Consider the following 24,499-nt stretch of genomic DNA (forward strand, 5'->3'; position numbering starts at 1 on the left):
AAGAGATCATTCCTCCTGACGTGTACATAAAAGCACAGGTAAGAAGTAAACTGACTTTTCATGTCAAATATAAAATTAAAACCACAGCAGACGTCAGGATCCCCGATTCCCAGAACGCAAGAGAGATTATCAGGTAAACACTCTTTTATAATGTAATCATTCGTTCTGACAACTTTCATAATCCAGGGTTATTTTAATGGCAAAGTAAATTAGCATATTGAATCTAATTCTCCCCTTGTCTGTGTCCTTTAGGTCAGGGTCATACATAGGAAATAATTCAGTTCTGGCTGGTTTGTCGGAAATGAACCCAACAGGAATCAGAGATCTCATTTTCTTCCATCATTTCCTTCTGGGGGCAGTGAGGGGATAGAGTGGATTTCCAAAAGAAAAGTGCTCTTTTTTCGACTTTTATTTTAGACAGGCAGAGCGGTAAACACTCAGGCTGTGGGGCGCAGGCTTCCATGCGTGGGGACTGACTCCCTTGTACAGTGTTGATAGTGATCAAATATTTACCGGGCGCTCCCGGCATGAGGGGCAGTGAACCCGAGACCTCAAACCACAGATGTTCTTTACAGCTTTCTTTCCATTTTCCACAATGGGGTCAGCACATAGACGTGAAATGCAGGGTAGGCAGGGGAGTAGAGCAGGATGGAGCGAGATGGCTTGCTGGGGGGGCACACTGGGGGAGGTACGGAAGCGCACGTCTGTATTCTAGCATGACACACGTGTCTGAGAGATCATGCCACCCCCGTGCAGGAATCCAAGAATCGGGCTGGATTCATAAAAAAAGCAAAGTTTCCTCATGTTCATGTTAAAGGGACCGCTGGTTCAGCATCCGCCTGAATGGAATCCCAATGAACGGCACTGGTTTAATTCACACTGATTTCCAAAGGTTGGCAAGGCAGACACAAAAAATCTCTGTGAGTGCCCAAAAGAATGTTATGGTTATGTTTACGTATTAAATATTAATAAACATTTTATATGTTAAGATACAGGCTATATAAAATATACACGTAGGGGGCGCCTGGGTGGCTCAGTTGGTTAAGCGACTGCCTTCGGCTCAGGTCATGATCCTGGAGTCCCGGGATCGAGTCCCGCATCGGGCTCCCTGCTCGGCAGGGAGTCTGCTTCTCCCTCTGACCCTCCTCCCTCTCATGCTCTCTGTCTCTTATTCTCTCTCTCGCAAATAAATAAAATCTTTAAAATATATATATATACATATACACGTAGGACACATAAAATACATGATGTGGTTGGTAATGTAAGACAGAAGGAAAAGGAGGATAAAACTAAAAGCCTGATGCCCCACCCCGGGAGAAGTGAACCTCCAGGACCCCGTGTTCTCTGGAGCATTCTCAGCAATGTACCCTGGCTTCTTTAACTTGCTCATCCGCTCAGCTTCTGCCTGGCTGCTGCTGGGTTTAACAGCACACGGGCCCAGGGTGCTGGCTTTGTGGACACAGGGTCTTGCTGTCCAGAAATGAACACTGCAGACACGACACGGGCCCTGGGCCACACGCGTGAGCAAGCACCCACGGGCTTCCACAGCTGGGAGAAGAGCCCATGAAGGGGTCCTGCACCCAGAGAGTGCATGAAGTTTCTGGGGAGGGGTGCACGGAGACTCTCGTGAGCGGCGTCACTTTGAATCTGTCGCTGCGGACAGTTAGAATCTAAACGTGCCAACTTTTGCTGCCCAAACCCCACTGGGTGAGGTGTAGTCCTCCAGGACAAGGACCTGTCCCCCGCTTAACCTGGCATTCCCCAAATCTCCTGCGCATGAGAGGTGATGAGTATGCAGGCTGATAGCTCACTTCCCTGGGGGTGAGACTTTCCTACCCTGGTGACTCAGGTGCTTTCTTGGGACTGGCTGGTCCTATGGCCGGCCCGGCCACCCACTGCTCCGGACCTCTCCTGGGCTTTCTCTCCCCGGGAACCCCCACGCGCAGCTGCATCCGAGCCGGGTTCGGAGAAGCCACCTCCCGCTCCACCCACGGGGGAGGGACAGACGGCCACACGAGCACAGGGCTCGGCACTACAGGAAGGGATAAGGACGACACTCACAACCACCCGGAAGAATCTCAACATCATTATGCTGACTGAAAGAAGCCAAACAGAAAAAGACAAAACACCAGCACAATTCTATTTATATGAAGTTCTGGAGAACGCGCAGGACCCTACAGTGATGGAGAGCAGACCAGTGGGGGTGGGGAAGCAGGGAGAGGTCACCAAGGGGCAGAAAGAGACTTCAGGGATGGTGGCCACTCTGGGCGGGTTTGTGGGTGTACACATGTCGAGACTCCCCAAACTGCACAAATACGTACAGTTCAGTGCATTCACCTCAATAAAGTTGTTAGAAAAAAAGAAACACAGAAACGAAGATGTATCCCAGGGTCAAAGATCTCGCCGTGGACCGTGACACCAGCGTTTCTAGGCGCTAGGGACTTCTCGCCAAATTCTTCACAGCCTTTTGATAATTTCCTCACCTCCCCGTTCTATCCTACATAGCTGGTACTCCTGTTTTGTTGCTGTTTATCTCACACTGTTTTCTTCTGTCTGGTCTCTTGTATCCAAACCTACTGCTTCGTGAGCTCTCCTCTTTCTGGAACAAACATGCTCACTGAACAGCATTTCCCTCTGTCGCGTGCCCGCCCTCCCGGGAGAGCTGAAGGCTCCCGTGCTCTGCGGTCTGGGGCGGGGCTGCCTGTGCTGGGGGCCCTAGTGATGTGTGGCTGTTTAAACGCATTAAAATGGTGTAAAATGAGAACTTGCGTCCTCTGTTGCATGAGCCATAGGTGAAGTGTCAGTGTGGTCATCAGCTACTGAAGCAGACAGCACGAACGAGAACTTTCCATCCTCACAGAAGGTTGTGTTGAACGGACCACTGCTCTACCGACTCAACCGTAGAGCCCTTGCCCTTCGGGGATCAGACACACAGTTGGGTGTGGTGTGCACAGAGGCAGAGGAAAGCCTCCTCTCTCCTCATCTGCTCATGCACAGGTGGCTAGCATCTCCTTGAGGTGTGCTGTCAGCGGGAAAAGAACCAGCCTTGGGGCGGAAAGAGCTAGAAGGGCACTGCCCCCTTGATCAGGCAGGAGGCAGCCGTAGGGTGCTGGGGTGTGAGGCACAGGGACCTATCCCTCTAGCCAGGCCCTCATTCATCTAAGCATTCAGCATCTGGATGCACCCCGCGCAGCCCTCGCGCCAGATGCCAGGGAGGCAGGGATGCCCAGGAACTGGAACCCCATGCAGGGGGGCGGTGCAGGGAGCAGGCCCCTGAGGGAGGTGGGCCTGGCGACCGCATCAGAATGAGGCCGGGCCTTGCAGGGTTCAAGCAGGAGGGGATCCTCTCTCTCTCTACCCACAGTAGTCCCACCCCCACCTGTCACTGTGCATCCCACGCCCCCACCTCATCAGCACATGGTGTCCAGTAGTGTCTCCCCCAGTACCTCCCCACTGGGTGCCTGCCCCCAGATCCAATCCACAAAGCCTGCAGCCGAGCCTGGTATCCGGACTGCCCTGGCAGATGAGGACATGGGGGAGGGGAGATGGGAAGCGCCTTTGCAAAAGTTCCCTCTGGCTGAGGAAGGGCTGGGACAGGGAGTGAGGCTGGGAGGCCAGTGGGAGGCGCCGACTGGGACCAGGACGGTGGCAAAGGAGACGAGAAAGGCGCCTAAAACCAAAAGTCAAAAGTCGGGCCAAAAGAATGGCCAGGACTCGGTGAGCAGTGGGACAGGGGAGCTAACACCCGGACATTTCCCAGAGCACAGGAATCACATGCCTGAAAAGGCACATTGGCCCGGCTGCTGGCGGCGCCCCTGGTTGTCTGCTATAGTAACGGGCCGTCCTGCAACCCTCCTGACGAATGGGGCCTGAGAGAGGGACCCTGTCCCGCGCTTGTGGGCCTTGTTCCCCGACACCCATCCTGCACACAGCAAGCAAGGGTTTCAGACACTCAGGGAAGCGCACGACATCGCCTCCGGGGGCTTCCTGCCAAACTGGGGGGCATCCTGCAAAACAGGGGTCCTGTGATGTCACAATCATCGCAGTTGCAAAAAGCAGAAAGAGAGGACCCGATCCAGAAGAGAGGAGGCTACGGGGACAAGCAGGACCCCGGAGGTCATGCAGAGCGAGAGGGAGGGGTGGAGGGACAGAAGGAAGAGCAAGGTAGAAAAATGTTCCCATTTGGGAATCTGGGTGCAGGGTGTTATTTCTGCAACTTCTAGAAATGATTCTAATACAGGAAGTTTTAGAAAACTTTAAAATAAAAAAACCAGTGGGGCACCTGGCTGGCTCAGTAGGAGAAGCGCAACTCTTGATCTCAGGGTCGTGAGTTTGAGCCCCACACTGTGGGTAGACTATTAAAAAAATTTTTTTGTTTTGTTTTTAAGATTTTATTTATTTGACAGAGAGACACAGTGAGAGAGGGAACACAAGCCAGGGGAGTGGGAGAGGGAGAAGCAGGCTTCCCACTGAGCAGGGAGCCTGATGTGGGGCTCGATCCCAGGACCCTGGGATCATGACCTGAGCCGAAGGCAGACGCTTAACAACTGAGCCACCCAGGTGCCCTAAAAAAATTTTTTTTTAATAAAAAGACCCACAGGGGCACCTGTGTGATGTAGTTGGTTAGGCATCCGACTCTTGGTTTCAGCTCAGGTCATGATCTCAGGGTCCTGGGGTGGAGCTCTGAGTTGAGCTCTGCACTCAGCACAGAGTCTGCTTGAATTCTCTCTCTCCCTCTGCTCCTTCTCTCTCTCAAATATAAATAAATAAAATCTTTAAAGGGGCGCCTGGGTGGCTCAGTTGGTTAAGCGACTGCCTTTGGCTCAGGTTATGATCCCGGAGTCCTGGGATCGAGTCCCGCATCGGGCTCCCTGCTCCGCGGGAGGCCTGCTTCTCCCTCTCCCTCTGCCTGCCGCTCTCCTTGCTTGTGCTCTCTCTCTGTCAAATAAATAAAAAATAATAATAATAATAAAAAATAAATAAATAAATAAAATCTTTAAAAAAAAAAATAAAATAGGGCACCCAGATGGCTGTTGGTTAAGCGTCTGCCTTCGGCTCAGGTCATGATCTCAGGGTCCTGGGATTCAGTCCTGCATCGGGCTCCCTGCTTGGCGGGGAGTCTGCTTCTCCCTCTGCCCCTGCCCCTGCCCTCTCTTTCTCTAGTGCTCTGTCAAATAAATAAATAAATAAAATCTTAAAAAGAAATAATAAAATAGGGGCGCCTGGGTGGCTCAGATGGTTAAGCATCTGCCTTCGGCTCAGGTCATGATCTCAGGGTCCTGGGATCGAGTCCCGCATCGGGCTCCCTGCTCCTTGGGAGCCTGCTTCTCCCTCTGCCTCTCTCTCTCTCTCTCTCATGAATAAATAAATAAAATCTTTAAAAAAAAAAAGAAATAATAAAATAAAATAACCCACAAAACCCAGATATTAACTTTAATTTAGAAGCCCTCGTTCGGGAAGAAGTAACTATAGCAGTGCCCCAGGAGGACAGGCAGGGGCTGGGAGGACAGGGAGGGGCCGGGGCTGTGGGCCCTCCCCGACATGTCCACTCTGGCTGGGAAGCACCTCTGTCTCCATTTTTAAGAGAGATCTGGTTGTTCTCCTGCAGACTCGGTAAAACTATCTTGGGGTCGACCTTTATTTATTTATTTATTTTAAAGATTTTATTTATTTATTTGACAGAGAGAGATAGCGAGAGAGGGAACACAAGCAGGGGGAGTGGGAGAAGGAGAAGCAGGCTTCCCGCGGAGCAGGGAGCCCGATGAGGGGCTCGATCCCAGGACCCTGGGATCATGACCTGAGCCGAAGGCAGCCGCTTAACCAACTGAACCACCGAGGCGCCCCCAAAAAAATAATTTTTAAAAACTGCTTTTAATATTATAACATGGCAAGAAAAGAAATCCCATGTCTTGTCCAAGTGGTGGTGAATCTGCTGTTTCTAATGTGGGAAACCAGAAGAAAACCTCTGCTTCAGTGCATCAATTCACCGTGAGAAAAGGCAGATCTACAGAGGTGGATTAGGGCTTTTCCTCCCTCCAGCTTAATCCTATCCAAATGTTCTCCCGCAAACTGAATTACTTTTATGTAACCAGAAACAAACAGTTTGGGGTAAAACTTTCCTCCCGTTGGACGCCTTTCTTACGAAGCTGCAGATGCTGGGGCCTCAGCAAATACCCACATACACTGGACGGTCTTGTAGGAGTTCGGGGTATTACTAGTAGTTTCTTTAGGGCTGAGATGAGTTTGATGCAACAACGGCTACTGATTTTTCATCCTATGCGCTACATGCCTGACCTCCGCAGGGAAGAGGGCTCTTTGCTATCTGGGGAGCCCTCCACCTGTTCCTCCTGCAGGGTCACACCAGGTGGGCATCTCCTCGCGCTCCAGTCCTCCCACTCAACTGCCCACTTCCAGCCTTTCCTAATGGTAGGAAATTAAAGATTCAGCATTTTTAAGGTCTCTGTAGAAATTTTAGAAGCCAGCTCTGCAAGCTTGAGCAGGACTCAGTTATAAGTACAAAGCCCACACAACCACAGACCAAGATGCCCGTGCTTGCCATCTGCAAATCAATCCATCAAGGTGCTCTCTCCCCCGACTCAACTAAACTTGCCTCTCCGCAGTTCTTCAGGAAAACAACAGCCAACAATGGGACTTGGCACTTGATATGAAAGCAGCTTCAGGGCTGGCAACTCCCTCACTGCCAGAGGGGGCAGACTGGTCGATGGAAGTGCAGCTCCCAAGGGCAGGGCTGGCACTCAAGCCTGCGTCTGTGGACTCTGGGCCTCGGCCCCACTCCTTGGAGCCCACTATCTCTAGCCAGACCTAGAACATACTCGCCATCTCTTGTTGCTGTTATCATGGGCAGTAAGTGAGGGACAGGGATATTTGCTCTGCTCAAGGATTTTTAAACAAAACCTGCAGGTTCTGCCTGCTTGGAAGGCTGCAGGCGGCTCGGGTTACCCAGCTCTGACTAAGCCTTCTTGCGCAGAGTGGCCAGAGACGCAGCAGCTACTGGGCAACATGAGCGTGTCTCAGCCTGTGGTGTTCCAGCTTCTGTATTATCAGACACACATCTGTGATCTCAATTCCCTGCCTAGAAAAATTAGTGGTCTTTTCCACAAAACTGGAAATGACTGTCTGTTGGATTTAATGAACACGATACAATACCAAAATGGTTACACTATTTGGCCCTTTTCTTTAGCTGTAACATCACCTGAGGTCTTTGCAAGGGCGTCCTGTTAGCATCTAACCACAGCTTTGTACTGGCTAGCCAAGCATTTGTTTGCTTCGTGGCCCTCTGCTCAGGAAGCTCTGTGCCGCTTCTCTTCACAGCCGGGCAATGCTGGGTCTCGGCCTCAAAGACAGTGTCCTGCAAACCACACGTACACCCTCTGGCTCTTAGTCTGGGGGAGTGCGAGCGGGAGGCCAGAAGCAGTCACTCATGGCTGAACTTGAGCTGTACAGAGCAGAGCAGAGGCCTCATGAACACTGAGCTAATTTTTAAGCTAGATGGTTATGATTCATAGCCTTAAGTTTGTCCATCTTGATTTTCCCCCTTCAGTGTCTTCTCAACCACAATGCTGACCACAGAGGTACGAGAAGAAAGAAAACAAACTTACTCAAAACATCATCAGCTAGACATTACGTTCGCGCAGAGAGGGGTCAGAGAAGTGAAGGACACTGCTCAGCATTAGGGAGGCAGCCCCAGCCCCATGGCCGGGCGAGGGAACCCCAGAACTCCAGTATTCTGGAGATGCAGCTCTCTGACCTCCCACAACAGCATGATATAGAAAAGAAGAGCCCAGGCCAGGAGTCAGGGTAGACTGGGTTCACTGTGGCTCTTCTAGGGCATGTGATCTTCGTCCAGCACCCCCCCTTCTCAGGTCTACTTCTTTCCCCAGGAAACGCCTAGGGCCACTCTCAACCCTAAAATCCTATGAGCTCTTGCATACCCTTAAGTTGGGAGCTTTAAACCGGTTCACAGCTTGACACCCCAATCAATAAACAACAGCCTCTTGACAAACGTATGAAATCCAAAAGCAAAATAACTACCAGAAGTAGGAATGATATAAAGCACTTTAAGTTTTTATAAACATGCTTTAAACCAAACTAGGACATAAACCACTCTGATTTAAGAAAAAGCCCAAATACTGAAACAATCTTCTATTTCAATACTAAAGTAAAAAACGTGTTAAGCCGAATTAATTGAAAAAAAAAGTGGCTCATTTAATAAGAAACTCTGTATTCATAAAGCAGAGAGTATCACCTAATGCCTAGAATAACAGAACATCCGAGAAGCTTAGAGATCACCTAGGGCAATTGATTCATTTGATGGAAAATCAAAATCCAGACTGGGCAGGCGATGCGGACAAGGTCAGAAGAGCAAAGCAGGGATGGGAGCCCAAATCCCCTGCATCCTTGGGTCTGGCATACTGGGAGCTAAATGTTTGATGGTGAATGAATGAAGGCAAGCAGTGTTTCCTACAATGCACGGTTCTCCAAACTGGTTCATGAAGAAGTGATTTCCAGGTTATGGAGATATCCTAGAACACCATCAAATAATTCAAAATTCCATTTGTAATTTCTCAGAAGCCAGAGTGGAATTTCTCAGCCTTTCCCAGGTAAGCTAACAACCTTCCCAACTGAGGGGAGGACAGGGCAAAGACATCACCTCCAGAAACCTGGAGTCTTTCTCCTGGTGCCAGGGCAGCAACCCAACCGTGCCTCTTCCCTCAGGTGTTTACATCAATCACCAAACTCATCCATGTCACAGACCTCGTTTGGAAACACTGGGGCCAGGGACAAGGGAAAGATCTTGTGACAACAGACCATTTCCAGACGCAGAACCCTAAGATCAGATATCCCTTTTCTAGCTGGATTTAGAATTGCAGCAGCCAAACGCAGTAATGGGGGTCTATTTAGGAAGCTGGTTTGCGAAACACACACACACACACACACACACACACACACACGACAAGAACCGACGTCTGGAATGAGAGGTGGGTATGGGGGAGGAAGCGAGGCCTGGTCTGAGGTTTGGGGCCGCTGAGGCTGCAGGCTCCTGTGCCGCCAGGGGCTCCGGGGTGGAGCGGGGATGGGGGGGGGGCCGGCGGCCGGGGGCTCAAGGGCGGAGCGGGGAGGGGGGTGGTGGCAGGAGATTCCGGGGCGGAGCAGGGAAGGCGCCGGCCGGGGGCTCCGGGGCCGGAGCACGGTGGGGGAGGGGGGCGGTGAGGCTGGCCGGGGGTTCCGGGGCCCGAGCGGTGGTGGGGTGGTGAAGTCGGCCGGGGGCCCCGGGGCCGGAGCACGGTGGGTCGGGGGGTGAGGCCGGCCGGGGACTCCGGGGCCCAAGCACGGTGGGGAGCTCCCGGCCCCCGGGCGCGGCCGCCGGGGCGGGGCGGGGCGGGGCGGGGAGGGTCTCCGGGCGGCCGGCCCGGCCCACGCACCTCCTCGGCCTGCTTGCGCAGCGCCTTCTCCCGCTCGTACTGGGTGAGCAGCTGCTCGTTGTCCTCGCGCAGCAGCTCCAGCTCTACCTCGTGCTCCTGGTTCTCGCTGAGCACCGAGTCCAGGTTCTCCAGCACGTTGACCACGAGCGGCATGAGCTCCTTGACCACCTCCTCGTCGTAGCAGTGGATGAGGCGCTCGAACTCGCGGTAGATGGAGCCCGCCAGTCCCGACACCCGCTCGGACATCACCGAGCCGGAGCAGTAGTCGTCCTGGTACACCACCACGCCGCCGCCCTCGTCCATCTGGATCTCCATCATCGCGGCCACCGCCGCCGCCAGCGCGGCCCTCTGTCCGCCGGCGCGCCTGCCCGCCCCGGCCGCCCGTAGTCCTCAGGCCGCGGCCCGTCGCCTCCGCCGCCGCTGCCGCTGTCGCCTCAGGGCTCAGGCGCCGCCGCCGCCGCTGCTCCTGATGCTCCTGCTGATGCTGCTGCTGATGCTGCTGCAGCTGCTGCCGCCGCCGGCGAGGCTGCGCCCGTCAGTCAGCGGCCGGAAGTCCTGCTGCCCGGAAGTCCCGCCCGAGCCTCGCGCCGCCGCGCCGCTAGGGGTCGTGGGGCCCGTGACGTAGCGGGAGGTCGCCCCTGGGGCGGAAGCTCGGCCGAGCGGGGCCGGAGGCATTTCCGGTCCGGGTGTTCACAGTCGCTGCGCGCGGGCGCGGATCACACGCCGTGGGCTCCCGCAGCTACCACGACACCGGACCTGTCCTGTGACCTGGCGTGTGCCCCAGGAGTACACGAGCGCAGCGCCGCCCGCTCCCGCTCATTCGTCCCCCCCGACCCCCGGGGGCCCAGTGAAGGGCATTCGGCCCTCTCGCTCTCGAGTCCAGGAGGGAGCCCCCTCCTCCAGGCCGCCGCGGAGTCCTGCGTTCCGTGGGCCTCCTTCAGACTCCCCAGGCCCACTTTACCGTGCCAGCACCCACTGGGTCTTCCAGTTCAGTGGTTGTATTTTAAATTTCTGTGTCCTACTGAATCTTACAGGCTACGGCTTGATAGGCTTGCTATTTCTTCCACTTTCAGCCACTTCTATGACATCTCTTTAGTAAGTTGTTTTTTTTTTTTTTTTAAATTAAGTCTCGTAATCACCGCACACACGGCCTTCGCGGGCCTGATTGTGCCGTCTGGTGTTGCGGTTGATTCTGGCCCTGGCAGCCCCACCCTTCCCTTCTGAACTTGGGAATACTTTGAAGCCTGAATTTAGAGTTGCTCCGGACGGGTTTGCATCTTCTTTTACTGGCATCTGAAGACACCATCAACCCACAACTTAAACTTGCAGCCTGGGGGCCACCCAGGTAGTGCTAATTCTGATTTAACACAAAACTGTCTAGCTTAATGCCGACAGAAATACTCTTACCCTGGCTTTTACCTAACGAAATGCTTCAAGGTCAGTTCACCCTAACCTGATTGCACCAAATCAATGAACTGTCCTGCAGATGATGCCCTAAGTACTATTTTTTTTTTTTTAAGATTTTATTTATTTATTTGACAGAGAGAGCACAAGTAGGGAGAGAGGCAGGCAGAGGGAGAGGAAGAAGCAGACTCTCCCCTGAGCAGGGAGCCCGACGCAGAGCTCGATCCCAGGACCCTGAGTACTATTATACCAGTGTTCTCCTGGTGACCTAATTTGCTCTATGGATGGATGCACACCCACTCCATTAAGAGAGAAACCAAGATCCCACCTCAGATTCAGATTATCTGGATTTTGATGCTAGCTAAGTGACTCAATCATCCCAAATTTCATTTACAAACTTAGCCTAAAAAGTATTACCAATCTCCTGGGAAAGTTATGAACATTAATAAGCTAATCCATGAAAGGGACTTAGCACAGCTCTAGTCAATAGTAAGCATACAATATAGAATTAGTAGGTTTATTCTCAAAATGATGAGCAGGACAAACAGGTATGTTAAGTTTTTCCTGGTAAGTTACAAAGAAAATTTATGAGTGTTTTGGGGGGATGGTGTCCAACTCGTAAGACATGCCTTAGGCCTTTTTTCAGACACATGACCCCTTTGAATCCCTGAAGTGCCAACTATAGTCGGGCAGCCCCCACTGTGAGAGGCCAACTGACTTTGCCACCAACTTTATTGTTTGTTTGGGGTTTTTTTTAAGATTTTATTTATTTGACAGAGACACCGCGAGAGAGGGAACACAAGCATGGGGAGTGCAAGAGGGAGAAGCAGGCTTCCTGAGGAGCAGGGAGCCCGATGCGGGGCTCCATCCCAGGACCCTGGGATCATGACCTGAGCCAAAGGCAGACGCTTAATGACTGAACCACCCAGGCGCCCCGACTTTATTGGTTTTCATTACTAACATAATTGGGCACATTTACTTGAAATTGGTTGAAACAAAACAAAGTTTTAACAAGGTAATATGCTGGATAATTCCTGATGCTTACTGAAGGATGCAGCTAGGGCACTTGAGCATCAGGCAACCTAAGCTAGAACTTGTTTTAAAAATAGAATTGCTTTCAGATTTAAGGTAATTGGAGATACAAATTTTTTTCTCACTGCAAGACCCTAAAATGTAAGATGAGAACACAGGTCTCAAGCGTTCCACTTTAGCCTGGCTCTGTCAATGGATGGAGCACTGGGCTTCCAGGAGCGCACTTGCTGTGATGAGCAGTGGGTAATGTATGGAAATGTTGAAATCTATACCATACAGCTGAAACTAATAGTACACTGTATGTTAACTGGAATTTAAAGAAAAACTTAAAAAAAAGGTCTAATTTAATTTGCTAGAGTAGAGCGTCATCTAGTCCTTGTAATGTCCTTCTCAATTCTTCCTACACTAAATTTTGATGGCACTTCGTAGTCACACATAAAACAGGAATATTGCATTTTTTTTTAAAGATTTTATTTATTTATTTGTGAGAAAGAGAATGAGAGAGAGCACATGAGAGGGGGGAGGGTCAGAGGGAGAAGCAGACTCCCCGCCGAGCAGGGAGCCCGATGCGGGACTCGATCCAGGGACTCCGGGATCATGACCTGAGCCGAAGGCAGTCGCTTAACCAACTGAGCCACCCAGGCGCCCCAGGAATATTGCATTTATGATCTCCAAAATACTAAGGATTAAGGATATCATGCAAAGAAATGAACTGAATAACACAGGAGGAATATACATCCTCGCCAAGTGTGGAAAATAATAGGACCAAGTTATGCTGTGCAAAGAGCCAGTACATTTCTGGAGAAAGCACAGGACATGCAACAGTAACCCTTTCCCATTTGTCGTTTGCTCCCTCGCCGTAACACAGGTGGAGCTACCTTGTTCTTCATCTGAGTGGCCACTGCCCAGCCCCTGAAGGCAAATGGGTTGTGACTCTCCGGGCCCGAGCCTGGCCTGTGGCTGGAGCAGCGGCTCCAAATTGGCAGTGTCATGTCCCCAGTGCCTAGCCCAGGTCTTGAGACATGCTCTGCACTGAAACGTGTTTTCAGGTGAACAAATGAAGGCAGAGTCAGGTACTGTATGTCAGGTTTTCTTCTTCTTTGAGAGAGTACGTGCACGCATGTGTGAGCAGAGGGAGAGGGGGAGAGAATGTCCAGCAGATTCCCTGCTGAGCACGGAGCCTGAAGCGGGGCTTGATCTCAAGACCCCGAGAACATTACCTAAGCCGAAATCCAGAGTTGGAAGCTTAACCAACTGAGCCCCCAGGTGCTCCTGTCAGTTTCTTTCTGATGTGCTGTTCTGGTGTTGGCCCTAGTCCAGCAGGAAGAATGCTGTGCAGCCTCCTATGGGACAGGCATGCATATGCGCACACACGTGTGTCTCCAAGCAGGTGGTCTGAGCGGTTTCATCATCTTATATCCATGTAATGCACATAGATATTGTCTGCTTTTAGGACATATGAAAATTTCTAATGTATAAGAGGAAAAGATATTCAATCTGTGCTTTCTCTATAGGATTTTAACCTACAGGCAAACTGAAAGCTTAGCACCTCATCTACTCATTATCAGGTTTGTTACTGGAGTTTCAAAGTCCACTCAGGGGCAAGTTCAGTACCTTGGTTTTTAGGAAAACAAATGGTGTAGGAGAAAAAGGAATCATTACCTTTAGCTTACAGAAACCCCAAAGAACACTGGCATATTCCTGCTCATTTTACTCAAAGCTAAGTCTTTGCTTTCCAAATCTTTAAACCTTAAATCTGTAATCTTTGAGAAGATTAGTTTGGGCATCCTCTGGCTAAATGGAAGGAAAAAAAAAAAAAAGGCAAACCCCTTCACCAGAGAAAAGCTGTAAGGAAAGGAGCAGGGCTCAGGCACCATGGAGAATGGATGTTGAGGAAAGCATGCGTGGACATGCACACAAAGAACTGACACGCAAAGACTTCGAGTACATGATTGCTAAGTTTAATTCAACGGTTATATCCAATCCTGCCTTGTAAAAACAAAATGCCCCTATCAAAACTATATTCTGATGTGAGTACAGGCTTCTTGTTTTTGATACAGCTCTAGAAAAAATTTGGCACCAAATGCACATAAAAAAAGTTTTAAGGCTTAATAAAAATACAGACTAATAATTTCAAAATGCAGCTTAGAGGTTGAGAACAGGATGCTGAGTTAATGAATTTCCAAATACAGGCAGTCCCCGATGTATAGAGCATTTTCCAAATATAAATGGCCACCTCCATCCGGCTCACAGGAGCAGAAAGTCCTCTCCTGCTTTTCCCAGTTACCAGACTACCAGGCACTCTAAACCCACTTCTACAGCCCCAGGGAGGGAAGGCTGGGGAGAGAAGGAAGGCAGGGCATCTGTCTACACTGCACAGAGGCTCCTGCTACAGTTCTCCTTTGCCTGCATCCCTGCCTCTGCTCCCCATCTCCACCCAGTATCCCTGCAGATGGACAGAACTGGGTGGACAGTGAGGGAAGGGGCGAAGCCACAGGGCCCAGCAGTACAATGTCAGGGTTCCTGGCAATCCAATTTGGCATCCACAGATCATTTTGTTGCATACTAAAAACCACAACAAAACATAGTCATAAATGGAAGTTCACTTCTACCATGAGAACATTGCATTAAACAAAAGTTAGTGTGTTTGGGCTTAAACCCTAACTACCATTTATGACATTTTCTAATGGGGAAAAAAATGCTCTGAATTCCAAACAACTTTCCTATAAGTGGCCATTTGAAGGGTGGAGACAGGAAGTACTTGAGAGAGTCACATGGAAAGAGTTTCTTGCCTCCTGAGTGAACAGGGCAGTTGAAAGGGGGAAAACAAACGGTCTTTGGTTGACAAAGCCACGTGCAGGTCCCCCCAGTGTGCCAGGTGTAAGAGGCAGCGCTCAGCAGATAGCTCCTGCAGGCACTTAAGTGTCTAGGCCACTGTGGGTACGATAAAACACAGCATTGTTGCTTTTTTAAATTTCAGTCATGATGCAGGTATTTTTAGTACCTAGCATTAGCTTTGCAGGCTCTCATACCAAGATGTACCCCGACCTGAAGCCTGTCCTCTGTTAACTGTTGGTCCAACATGAGTGAGGTGCAAGGTCTGAGACTGAGCCCTGTAGGGCCAACCGGGAGAAACTCTGCCTGCCGGGACCAAAGCAACAGCGCTCTGGCCAGCCCGTTCTCTGTGCCGACAAGCATCATGGAATCAGCTAGTTGAGACTTTGATGTCAAACTACTTAATTTTCTGGGCCAAGGTCTCCAGGTTTCTTCTGGAAACTGAATATGGTCCAGAGGTTCTGCAAAGCTTTATAAAGAGCAGCTAAGCAAAGTTTCTTCCTCTTGGTTGTACCTGAGCAACTGACTTTTTCCTAGAAAGGTTGTCAGAAACAGGGCAGAGTCAACAGTCACTTATGTAAAGCTGGTATTTTAGAAAAGCTTTTTAGATATTATTAAAGATTCAAACCGAAGAACCCAAGGTTCTGAAGCATCTCTTCTTCCCACCGTCAACAGGAGTAAAGACGCATGAAGGATTTCAGTCACCCCATTGCCTGGATGCATGTGGACAGTTCTACAGCTGCAGGAGCCGGGGGGGGGGCGGGGGAAGGGGGGGCCTGCCCACAGGAAGAACTGTGGTTTGACAAGGGAGCTGTCTGCATCCCTGGAGAAGGGCACAGGCCTAGACAGGAGGCCACTCAGGAAAAGAAGGAACAATTCACGGCAAAACCAGCCTGGGAATGAAAAGCAGAGATTCCTACGTAAGATCTGGCCAAGCTTTTAAATGGCAGAAATGGAGCACCTCAGCGGATCAGGGCACAAAATCTTTCCCTAAAGCATGAGACTGAGAATAACTTTTTGGTTTTTGTTGACAGCTGCCGAGGACAAGCAACCGAGGTGGCTCAGGAAGCGTGCAGAGCACCACACTGGGGCTGACCGGAAAGGAGGCACCGGGGGCCTGCAGAGGCAGTCCCAGGGATGGAAACGGTCCCGTGGTGAATGGGGTGAGAACCTGCGGGGCCAGCCAGAGACCCCCAGTCCCCACCAGTAGTGTTTTGGCCTGTGCCTTGCTCGTCTATCCCACAGCAACACACAGGTTGTTTCTTATTTTCTTGCCAAGGCTTTAAACTTAAACTCTGCTACTGTGTTCGTGATCTCCAGACCCCCGGTTGGCCAGCAGAGCACCGGTGCGGCGAGGCTGTGGGCAGCCCCACGCCACCAGGCCTCAGCGTGGCCTCGCACCACCTGCCCCCATACCCCTCGTTGAGTCCCGTCACATGTGCAGTTACAGTGAGTCCCGTTTTATCCCCACCAAGACAGGTCTCCCGCAGTCTGGAGGTAAGGTCCCCCCGGCTCTGTGACGGCAGTGGGGCCTGAGCAGCGGCTTCAGATACACAGCAGACCCTCTCCCCACCCGGCTCCTTTGGGCTAAAAGAAACTATAGTATTTGAAATCCTATCTCTCCGGGTTCTTGCCTGGCTACGCAGCAGCAGCCCCTCTTAGTAGAAGGAGATACTGGATTTGCCTCCAGGTGGGTTAAGGACTTTGTTATGAGAGCGTGGCCTCGGGCCCAACCTGGGCTCATGGCTGTCCCCCGCGGGCATGGGCACCGGCTGCTGGGCGCGGCCCGCTTCTCCAGGGCCTCCCTTCTCACCGGGCTCTTCTCTGGGCGACGAGCTCGTTGCGGCTGTGGGACAAAGTCGACATGCCATCCCGTTAAGAGGCCACGAACCAAACAGGCAAGCTGCACCTACAGAGTCTGTGGCCCAGAGTAGCCAGCAGGAAGTGCACAGTGTGATGGGAAAAGAGGAGCGCACAGAGCCAGGCCTCCATCTTGTCCCAAGAAGACTGATTAGCGGAGGCCGTTCCTGAACTGGGCCAAAGCTGGGGCTTCGTACTATAAACTCCTTAATAGGTTCCTAATAAGCCGATTACTTTACACTGCTTGTGGGACCCCATCCCCCCTTCTGCCACCTCAAGGATAAATAACCAACTTTCTCAACTTGAACATGAAAAGGAAGAGAAGGAGCTCATCTCAACTGGGGATCTAACAAGGGGAGGTGAGGCTTGCTGACACTCCTCCTCGAACTTTCTAGATGAACGAATGCCCCTGTGTCTTGGTTATCAATTGAGGGAGTGGTGACCCGCAGCAGAGCCAGCTAGGAGAGCAAGGCAGGGCTCAGAGCCAGACGCCCAGCTCCTGGCCTTCTTCAAATACTATATATCCTCTTGGTAACAAACATGCCCTTGTTTCTGTCAGCAGGCCTAGAAGGGGCACAGAATGTTCCTGCTCACCCTCTAGGGGCGTACCAGCACCTCTCCCAGAGCAGAGCACTTAGCGGAAGGGACAGAGAACAGCAACTCACCTTTAGGGGCTGATTTTGGGTCTTCTCCCTCACACAAGAACACATGGTCCTGCAACGAGGCAAACCCCAGGTTAGTACGTGATTCAGACATTTTACCCTCATTCAAATGGATGATGAAAATCAGGGCACAAATGGGTTTATGTTTAACTTTTCAACATCTTTTATTGTGGCCGTTCTGAACCATGAGCAAAGTGGAGGGAGCGATGACATGAATCTCCCATAGCCTGCCACAGCTGTGACCTGCTCACCGCCATCCAGATCTCAGCCACACACTTCCAACCACACTGCCTCTGCCCCTTGGGCGAGTATTTTAAAGCAAATCCCAGATATTTCGATTACCCACAAATATTCCAATTTAAAAATGTCCTTTGGGCGGCTGGGGGGGTGGCGCACTCAGACAGTGAAGCGTCCAACTCTTAATTTTGGCACAGGTCATGATCCCAGCACTACACTGTTTGGATTAGAACTCTGTAGTCAGTTCTGAGATTGGGAAGTGAGAGTTCTCCAACTCTGTTCTTCACTGTTAAGCTGTCTGGCTACTCAGGGTCCCTTGAGATTCCCTATGAATTTTAGGATAGATCTTTCCACTTAAAAAAAAAAATAAAGTAAAACCAAAACAAACCAAACAATATGGTTAGGACTTTGATAGGGACTGTATTCTTCCCCTCCCCTGCTTTTTTAGGGGTGAGGGGAGGGAGGGGTAGATAGAGAATCCTAAGGAGACTCCCTGCTGAGCGCAGAGCCCGATGTGGGGCTCGATCCTACAAACCTGAGATCATGACCTGAGCCAAAATGAAGAGTTGAACACTTAATTTAAGCCACCCAGGTGCTGATAAGGACTGTATTTTTTAAATCTCTTTTTAATCATCAGGATTACTGACTGCCCTCTAATGACTGCTATGTGAAGTCCTCCATTTTGTATTACTCAGACCGAATCCCTGTGGTGTCAATTAATATGAGGGTTGGTCTGACTTGGGCCTGATTTTTTGATAAGAATTTAAAGGTGGGCTGTGATGTTCTGTAAGGACATATATTTTTGGTCGTCTCTCATTTTGTGATGTTAGCCACTGATGCTCATTGTGGAGATCCAGGATTTTATTACAAGTCGGCAAAATGGTGATATTTGAATTCTGTTATTCCGTCTTCATTTTTGGCTGAGTACCCCTATAAAAGGAAAATTCCCTCAGCAGCAGCCCCCCCGAGACGCGCCGCATGCATCCTCTGGCATTCTCTAAGCCACAAATTAGACTTTAAAAAATAGTGAAATTTTATGAGATGTTCAATTTTCTGAAGAGCCTCACCGCCCTCAGGGCAGAGAGGGGAGCAGACCATCGGCAGGGGCAGTCGCCTCCACCTGCACACCAAGGCCAGCGTCCCCAGGCTTCATTCATCACGAGACTGGAGTGCCTTTCTTTGCTGACTCGGGAGCTGTGAAACTCTGTGACTAAGGGCTGCATTCAGCAAAACCAACGTCACCCACTCTGCCTCTTCCTGGTCACACACCACACCTGCCTTAGAGCCTTTCCAAGGACTACTTAGCTCAATTTTTGTTTCTCTTACTTTCACGTCTGCTACCTGAATGTAACCCATACCTTGGGTTTGTTTGGGTGTGCCAAAGGTGAAGTGGCAGCAACTGGGGACCCAAAAATGTCACTGGTCTTCCCGCCAGGTGGGTTCAGACGCTGTCGAGTCTGCACAGGTGTGGATTCGTCAAAGATACCGCTTCCTTTCCCCCCTGTAGAAACAATTACGTAACAGTGAGCAACCCAGAATAGCCACTGGGTGCCACCCTCCACCTTCATTACTTCAGAGACCTCCCCTCACAGGGACACCCCAGTGCCAGTCCCTAGTTCAGGCCAACAAGGAGGTGTGATCAGGTTGATGAGGGTTCCTAAAGATGTACGTCAAAACCAACCCCTTTATCGGGGGCCTGTTGGGACCTTCATTTCTGGAAGCTGACCTGGGCTGGCCTCTAAAGCAAGATGATAAGATGGCATAAAACAGCATTTCCCATTTAGAACTTCCTTAACCTTGAACTTGTCATGTTGTCCTGTTGAAGAATCTTCTTCATTAAACCATAAAAAGTTCTTTATGTTAAAAGCAAATAGCTGTTGCATTTTTAGGCCAGACAGATAGAAATGAATTTAACAACATACCATATTCACAGCAAATCTGGAATCTGGAAAAAACACCTATTAGTCATTCTTCTGACCTCATTCTGGCCAGAACTCCCAGGGACAACTAGGTATGTCAGCAAATTACAGACACACAACACCCTACAGTGCAACTCTAAGTGATCTGATGAGCCATAATGAAAATATGCATCCAACATGTAACTTCTCATAAGCTGATGAGTCTGGCCAGACATCAAAGTCAACGCCCAAATGCCTCTGTTAAGCAGAAAGACGGCAGCCACACAACACCAGCTGGCGTCTCTTCACTTGGCAAAAGCCAGCACCTTTCCGTGGAGAGCTGTGCTAATGGAGGTGGGCCACCAGTCACGGCCCTGGGGCACCAAGGACTTACAATCTTACAAGAGGAAAGAAGATGCATTCCACTAACTAGCTAGACGATCACACACCAATTAGTTGGCCTTTCTGTGCCCCCAGATGCTCAACTATAGAAAGAGCAGAACAAAGGGACCTGCTGCAGGTCCTTCCAATGACTCACCGTAGCTCACACGTCAAATGCTTAGAACAATGCCAGGGACACAAATGCTCAATAAACATTCACTTTATTTTCCACGTACTGATAAAGAAACATCTCCTGGACGTATATACTGCTCAGTGAAAAAAGGCGGAAGACAATCTATACAGCGTGTAACATTTTAATATAAACGGAGGAGGTATTCTCACTCACCTGTGTCTGAACAGAAAAGTGGTTACTCCACCCCCCCCTTGACTGTGGCTCCCCATGGGGGCTGTGTGCACAGGACCCGGGGCTGGACGGGCCGTGGGATGCAAGACTGTTTAGCATGTCCTTTCTCAGAGCTTTGATCTTCTCTTACTGTTTTCAAGAGCCCACGTGGCAAGCAGTCACTTCCTGGCTAAAATCGCCCTCGCCGCTAACAGAGAAACACGAGCACGCAGAACAACCTGGACGCCTAGCTCCCCGTTGGCCCCGTGGGGAAGGGCTCCATCAGCGGTTCGTGCTCTCACTTGCCTTCAGAACCATCCTGAGGGCCCCAGCAGCCAGAGCGGACTGTAAAACAGAGTGGCCTCTGGGGCGCAGCCTTGTGGGGACATATAGAGTGCAAGCCCAGTGAGAACTGGAACAGAGCGCAGGAAAGAGCCCTTTTGGAGCAGAAGAGAGGGTCAAGAACGTGCGGGGCTGCCTGTGCAGGAGATGCATGCACACTCGTGTCATCTTGGTGCCAACATACCTCACCCTCCCAGGACCCACAGGCCCGGGCTGGAGATGCCCACACAGCACAGCGCTGGGCCGCCAGGTGGAGCCCCTGTGCGGTCACTCGCCCAACTCTGAGCCCCGACAAGTGGCCGGAACCTTCTCGCCTCCATCTATTAACTGGTCGTAAGTAACAAGAGTACTGATCTAGGGCCATTGGTGACATAAGCGAGTGAATGCACATGAAGTACGCAGAGCACTGCCTGGCAGAGTCAGCCTTCAGTGATGCTGCTGGGCTGCCATCAACAAAATATCTCCGCCACAAAGTGGAGAAAACCACAGCTTCAGCTCATCCCATACTGCGCCGTTTCTGGTTGTGCTACAAAGGCTTAAGTAAATTCTCTTAAAAATGTGCATTCATTTAAAAAAAAAAAAAAATTTAAAAGTAACTCAATTTGAAGTTTTTGGCTAAAGACACTGCTCATTAAAAAACTGTTCTTAAATTATGAACCATAACACAAAAGTTCCTAAGACATAATCATCACAAATAACAAAGACGACCCAGGTCACTACCACCTGGAGTGTACAGAGCACAACGGCTCCCAGAACCCTGGGTGTCCTTCCCCGCACCCCAGGTCACCAGACGCCTGCATTTCCTGCAGACCACAATAACAAACTTGTTATTGTTGGTATGTTTTTACTGTGTGTATGTCTAACACTAAACAATGTAGTTCTGTTTTTGTACTTTATAAAAAGGAATCACTCTGCTTGCCCGTTAGTCAACATTTTACCTGAAAGATGAACTCAGCTCTGAAGAAAGAAAAGATGTTCAATTTAGTCATAAAGATAAATTCAAGATAGGCTTTTTTAAAAGATTTATTTCCGAGAGAGAGCGCGAGATAGAGCACGCACACACAAGCAGGAGAGGCAGGGGTAGAGGGAGAATCTCAAGCAGACTCCATGCTGAGTGCGGAGCCCAGCAACCCTGAGATCATAACCTGAGCCAAAACGAAGAGTCAGACGCTTAACTGACTGGGCCACCCGGGTGCCCCTAAGATATGCTTCTGTAAGAACCAAACTGCAAAAGACAGACACCCTGCTGGCAGAGTGGGGAGCGAGCATCACATACATGGTGGTGCATGCTGGGGCCCTCTCACAACCAGGTGGAAGTGTCTATCAGAATTTTAAATTGATCCAGCAATTCCATGTCGAAAAACTTACCCCAACTGATTTTTCAGGTAAGTTTAGAGCATGAGCTCTGGAGTCAGGCAAACTGGGATCCAAGGGCTAGTTGTGCCACCAGCTAGGTGTGAGCTCTGGGTGTAGCAGTGAACCTCCCTGAGCCTCTGTTTCCCTCTCTGTCAAGAGGCGCCCCCCCACCTACCTCCTAGGGGTGGAGAGAGGGCCACACGAATACACGGAAAGCACTGAGCCCAGTCCCTGGCCAATACGGAACTGTCCATACGTCTCTGCCATCAGTGTTGGAACAGGGAGAGTAATTTGGGAGAGATGTGAGCCAGGCAACCAGCAGAGCCCGTGCGTGAAGGGTAAAGAAACACTGGGTATGACAATTCTTGGCAAATGCTCAGTGACGATCACGGCTCAGTCACGCCCCCCATCCTGGACACGTTTCTCAATCAGGCCCTCTCATCAGAGGGCAGGAGCCTGGGTCCGCGGTGAGGCGAGGGGGGCACACTGGCAGTTTTCCCTTTCGGCCTTCCCTTGAGAATTCATCAGATTGTTTGCCAAGAGCACTTGGCAGGCCAGAAAACAGACCCCAAACAATAATAGCAGGAGAAGCAGGAACCCGGCACAGGGAGTGAATTCAGCGGCCGTTGCCACATCTTGTGACCGCGAACAACACAGAGGCTCTCTATCTCTCCAGTCTAGAGGGACCCAGGCTGCCCGCTGGGGAATCAGATGAGGTTGAGGGTCTGCAGAGCAGCACCGCCCCAAGCTGCCATACTTTCCAGGGAACCCGACACCCCAGGGGCAGCTCCAGACGCCCTCTGTTGAGCTGGCAGCCAGTTATAGGTACACAAGCTAACATACGGTACTTATTCTGCTGTCGCCGATACAAAGATGTGCGGGGCTGACCACTCCAGCCCCACACCTGTAAGCTGGACATGATGAGAATGTTCCTCACTTTTAAGAACCACCTGCTTCCTCTATATCCCAAGCTTTAACCCTCCATCCACCCTCTCCGGCAAAAAACCACCACCCAAACACAAAACTAGCTTTTGAATCTACTGCTTTTGTTTCTCTGGGTTTGGTCACTGCAGCGGGGTAAGGAGCAGCTCTAACTTTGGTTCTGTTGGATTTATTATCTGCCTGAAATACTGACCCCTGTGTCTGACCTCTCAAAATCTTCCAGGAATAAACCTTGTTTTCCCTTGGGGATACGGAAAAGGGAGAGCTCCTCAGCTAACTATCACCATACGGTCGCTCAACTAGATAGTCTATCAGCCAAGAAAAAGATTTTTCTAAGATTTTTTCCCACTGTGACTACTGGAATGTGGGATAAGCATTAAAGAACTATATGGACTGAGTCATCCTTTTTAGAGTTTCGATCCCATTGACAATCTGAATCAAAATAGTCTCCCTCAGAGAAATGTTTAAATGCACAACTTGCACACAATTTCTGGAATCACAAGGGCCCATCAGAAAACTGGGAGAACCTCCCTGGTGGGAACCAGAATCCCGTCATCTGCCTCTGTACCCTCAGTGCCTGGACTCAGCCACGGTCCACTGACAGAGGAAGGAGGAGTCACGAATGACTGAGTTGGGGACGCCTGGGTGGCTCCATCTGTGAAGCATCAGCCTTCGGCTCAGGTCATGATCTCAGGGTCCTGGGATCGAGTCCCACATCAGGCTCCCTGCTCAGCAGAGAGTCTGCTTCTCCCTCTGCCTCTGCTTGCCACTCCCCCTGCTTGTGCGCACTAATAAATAAATAAAATCTTTAAAAACAAACAAGAAAAAAACAAAACAAAATCATCCTTACATTCTAGAACTCTGACAGCAAGGGATAACCTATACCAGAAAACAATTGAAAGGGTCGATGCAAAGAAATAAAAAATGTTATCAGAAGAAGAGCATAAAACAGAACATGCAGAGGCCAAAGGACTGATGATTCACAAAGGCCCATACCTGGAGGATTGGTCCTTTTAGGGATGTTCTGAGGCTCTTCGGTTGGTCCAAAAATATTAGATGCCATCCTATTGGGCCTGCTTGACGGAGCAGCTTCTTCTGGACTTCCAAAAAGATTGCTGGCCTCTCCTCCCGGGGGCTTCATGGCCCTAGGAGCACAGACTGAGCGTGAGTCACTGATGGCTGACCTGGCTGAATGACACACCGTGATTCTTTAGCACTGGCAAGACTGGTCTACAGACAGCCACACAGCAAGTAAACCTTCACTGCCCTTAAAGTTCTTTTTGTATACCTTGGTTATGCCGAAAACCCTCTAGAAATGTACATACTTGGTAATTATTCCTGTGATCCTTTCATAAGTAAAATTATTTTCCCTAAAACAATGTGGAAACTGAACCACATTCAATAGAGTTTAATGCTCATTTTAATTAGTACCCAACAGTGTTTATTACTACAAACACACTCAGGGTGCCTGGCCAGCTCAGTCAGTAGAGTGTGCAACTCTTGATCTCGGGGTTGTGGGTTCAAGCCTCATGGTGGGTGTAGAGGTTACTTAAAAAATATGTATTAGGGGCGCCTGGGTGGCTCAGTTGGTTAAGCGACTGCCTTCGGCTCAGGTCATGATCCTGGAGTCCCGGGATCGAGTCCCACATCGGGCTCCCTGCTCGGCAGGGAGTCTGCTTCTCCCTCTGACCCTCCTCCCTCTCATGCTCTCTGTCTCTCATTCTCTCTGTCTCAAATAAATAAATAAAATCTTTAAAAAAAAAA

The 24,499-nt window shown here is 50.3% G+C and overlaps 2 protein-coding genes across 12 annotated transcripts in view; both read right to left on the minus strand.

Annotated features, from left to right (window-relative positions):
- Positions 1-9,922, minus strand: part of MAPK8IP3 (mitogen-activated protein kinase 8 interacting protein 3) — a 47,276-nt gene extending 37,354 nt beyond the window's left edge. For 8 of the 11 annotated variants that reach the window (XM_081820319.1, XM_081820311.1, XM_081820310.1 and 5 more), the window contains exon 1: positions 9,444-9,921. In XM_081820319.1, the coding sequence (XP_081676445.1) occupies positions 9,444-9,761 (318 nt within the window). In that variant the 5' untranslated portion in view covers positions 9,762-9,921. Of the gene's footprint in view, positions 1-9,443 lie in introns of all 11 variants that reach the window. The other 3 variants (XM_081820320.1, XM_081820313.1, XM_081820312.1) reach the window with 2 other exon arrangements.
- Positions 9,923-13,824: 3,902 nt separating this feature from the next.
- The window catches only part of JPT2 (Jupiter microtubule associated homolog 2), a 15,496-nt gene continuing 4,821 nt past the window's right edge, over positions 13,825-24,499 (minus strand). The window contains exons 2-5 of the mRNA XM_081820356.1: positions 23,732-23,880; positions 18,832-18,974; positions 17,240-17,288; positions 13,825-16,560 (exon numbers count right to left, since the gene is read on the minus strand). Coding sequence (XP_081676482.1) covers positions 16,373-16,560; positions 17,240-17,288; positions 18,832-18,974; positions 23,732-23,880 — 529 coding nt within the window. The 3' untranslated portion in view covers positions 13,825-16,372. The remainder of the gene's footprint in view (positions 16,561-17,239; positions 17,289-18,831; positions 18,975-23,731; positions 23,881-24,499) is intronic.

This window comes from Leptonychotes weddellii, chromosome 5 (assembly GCF_054177405.1).
Source record: "Leptonychotes weddellii isolate Sample4059 chromosome 5, ASM5417740v2, whole genome shotgun sequence".
Taxonomy (NCBI): domain Eukaryota; kingdom Metazoa; phylum Chordata; class Mammalia; order Carnivora; family Phocidae; genus Leptonychotes; species Leptonychotes weddellii.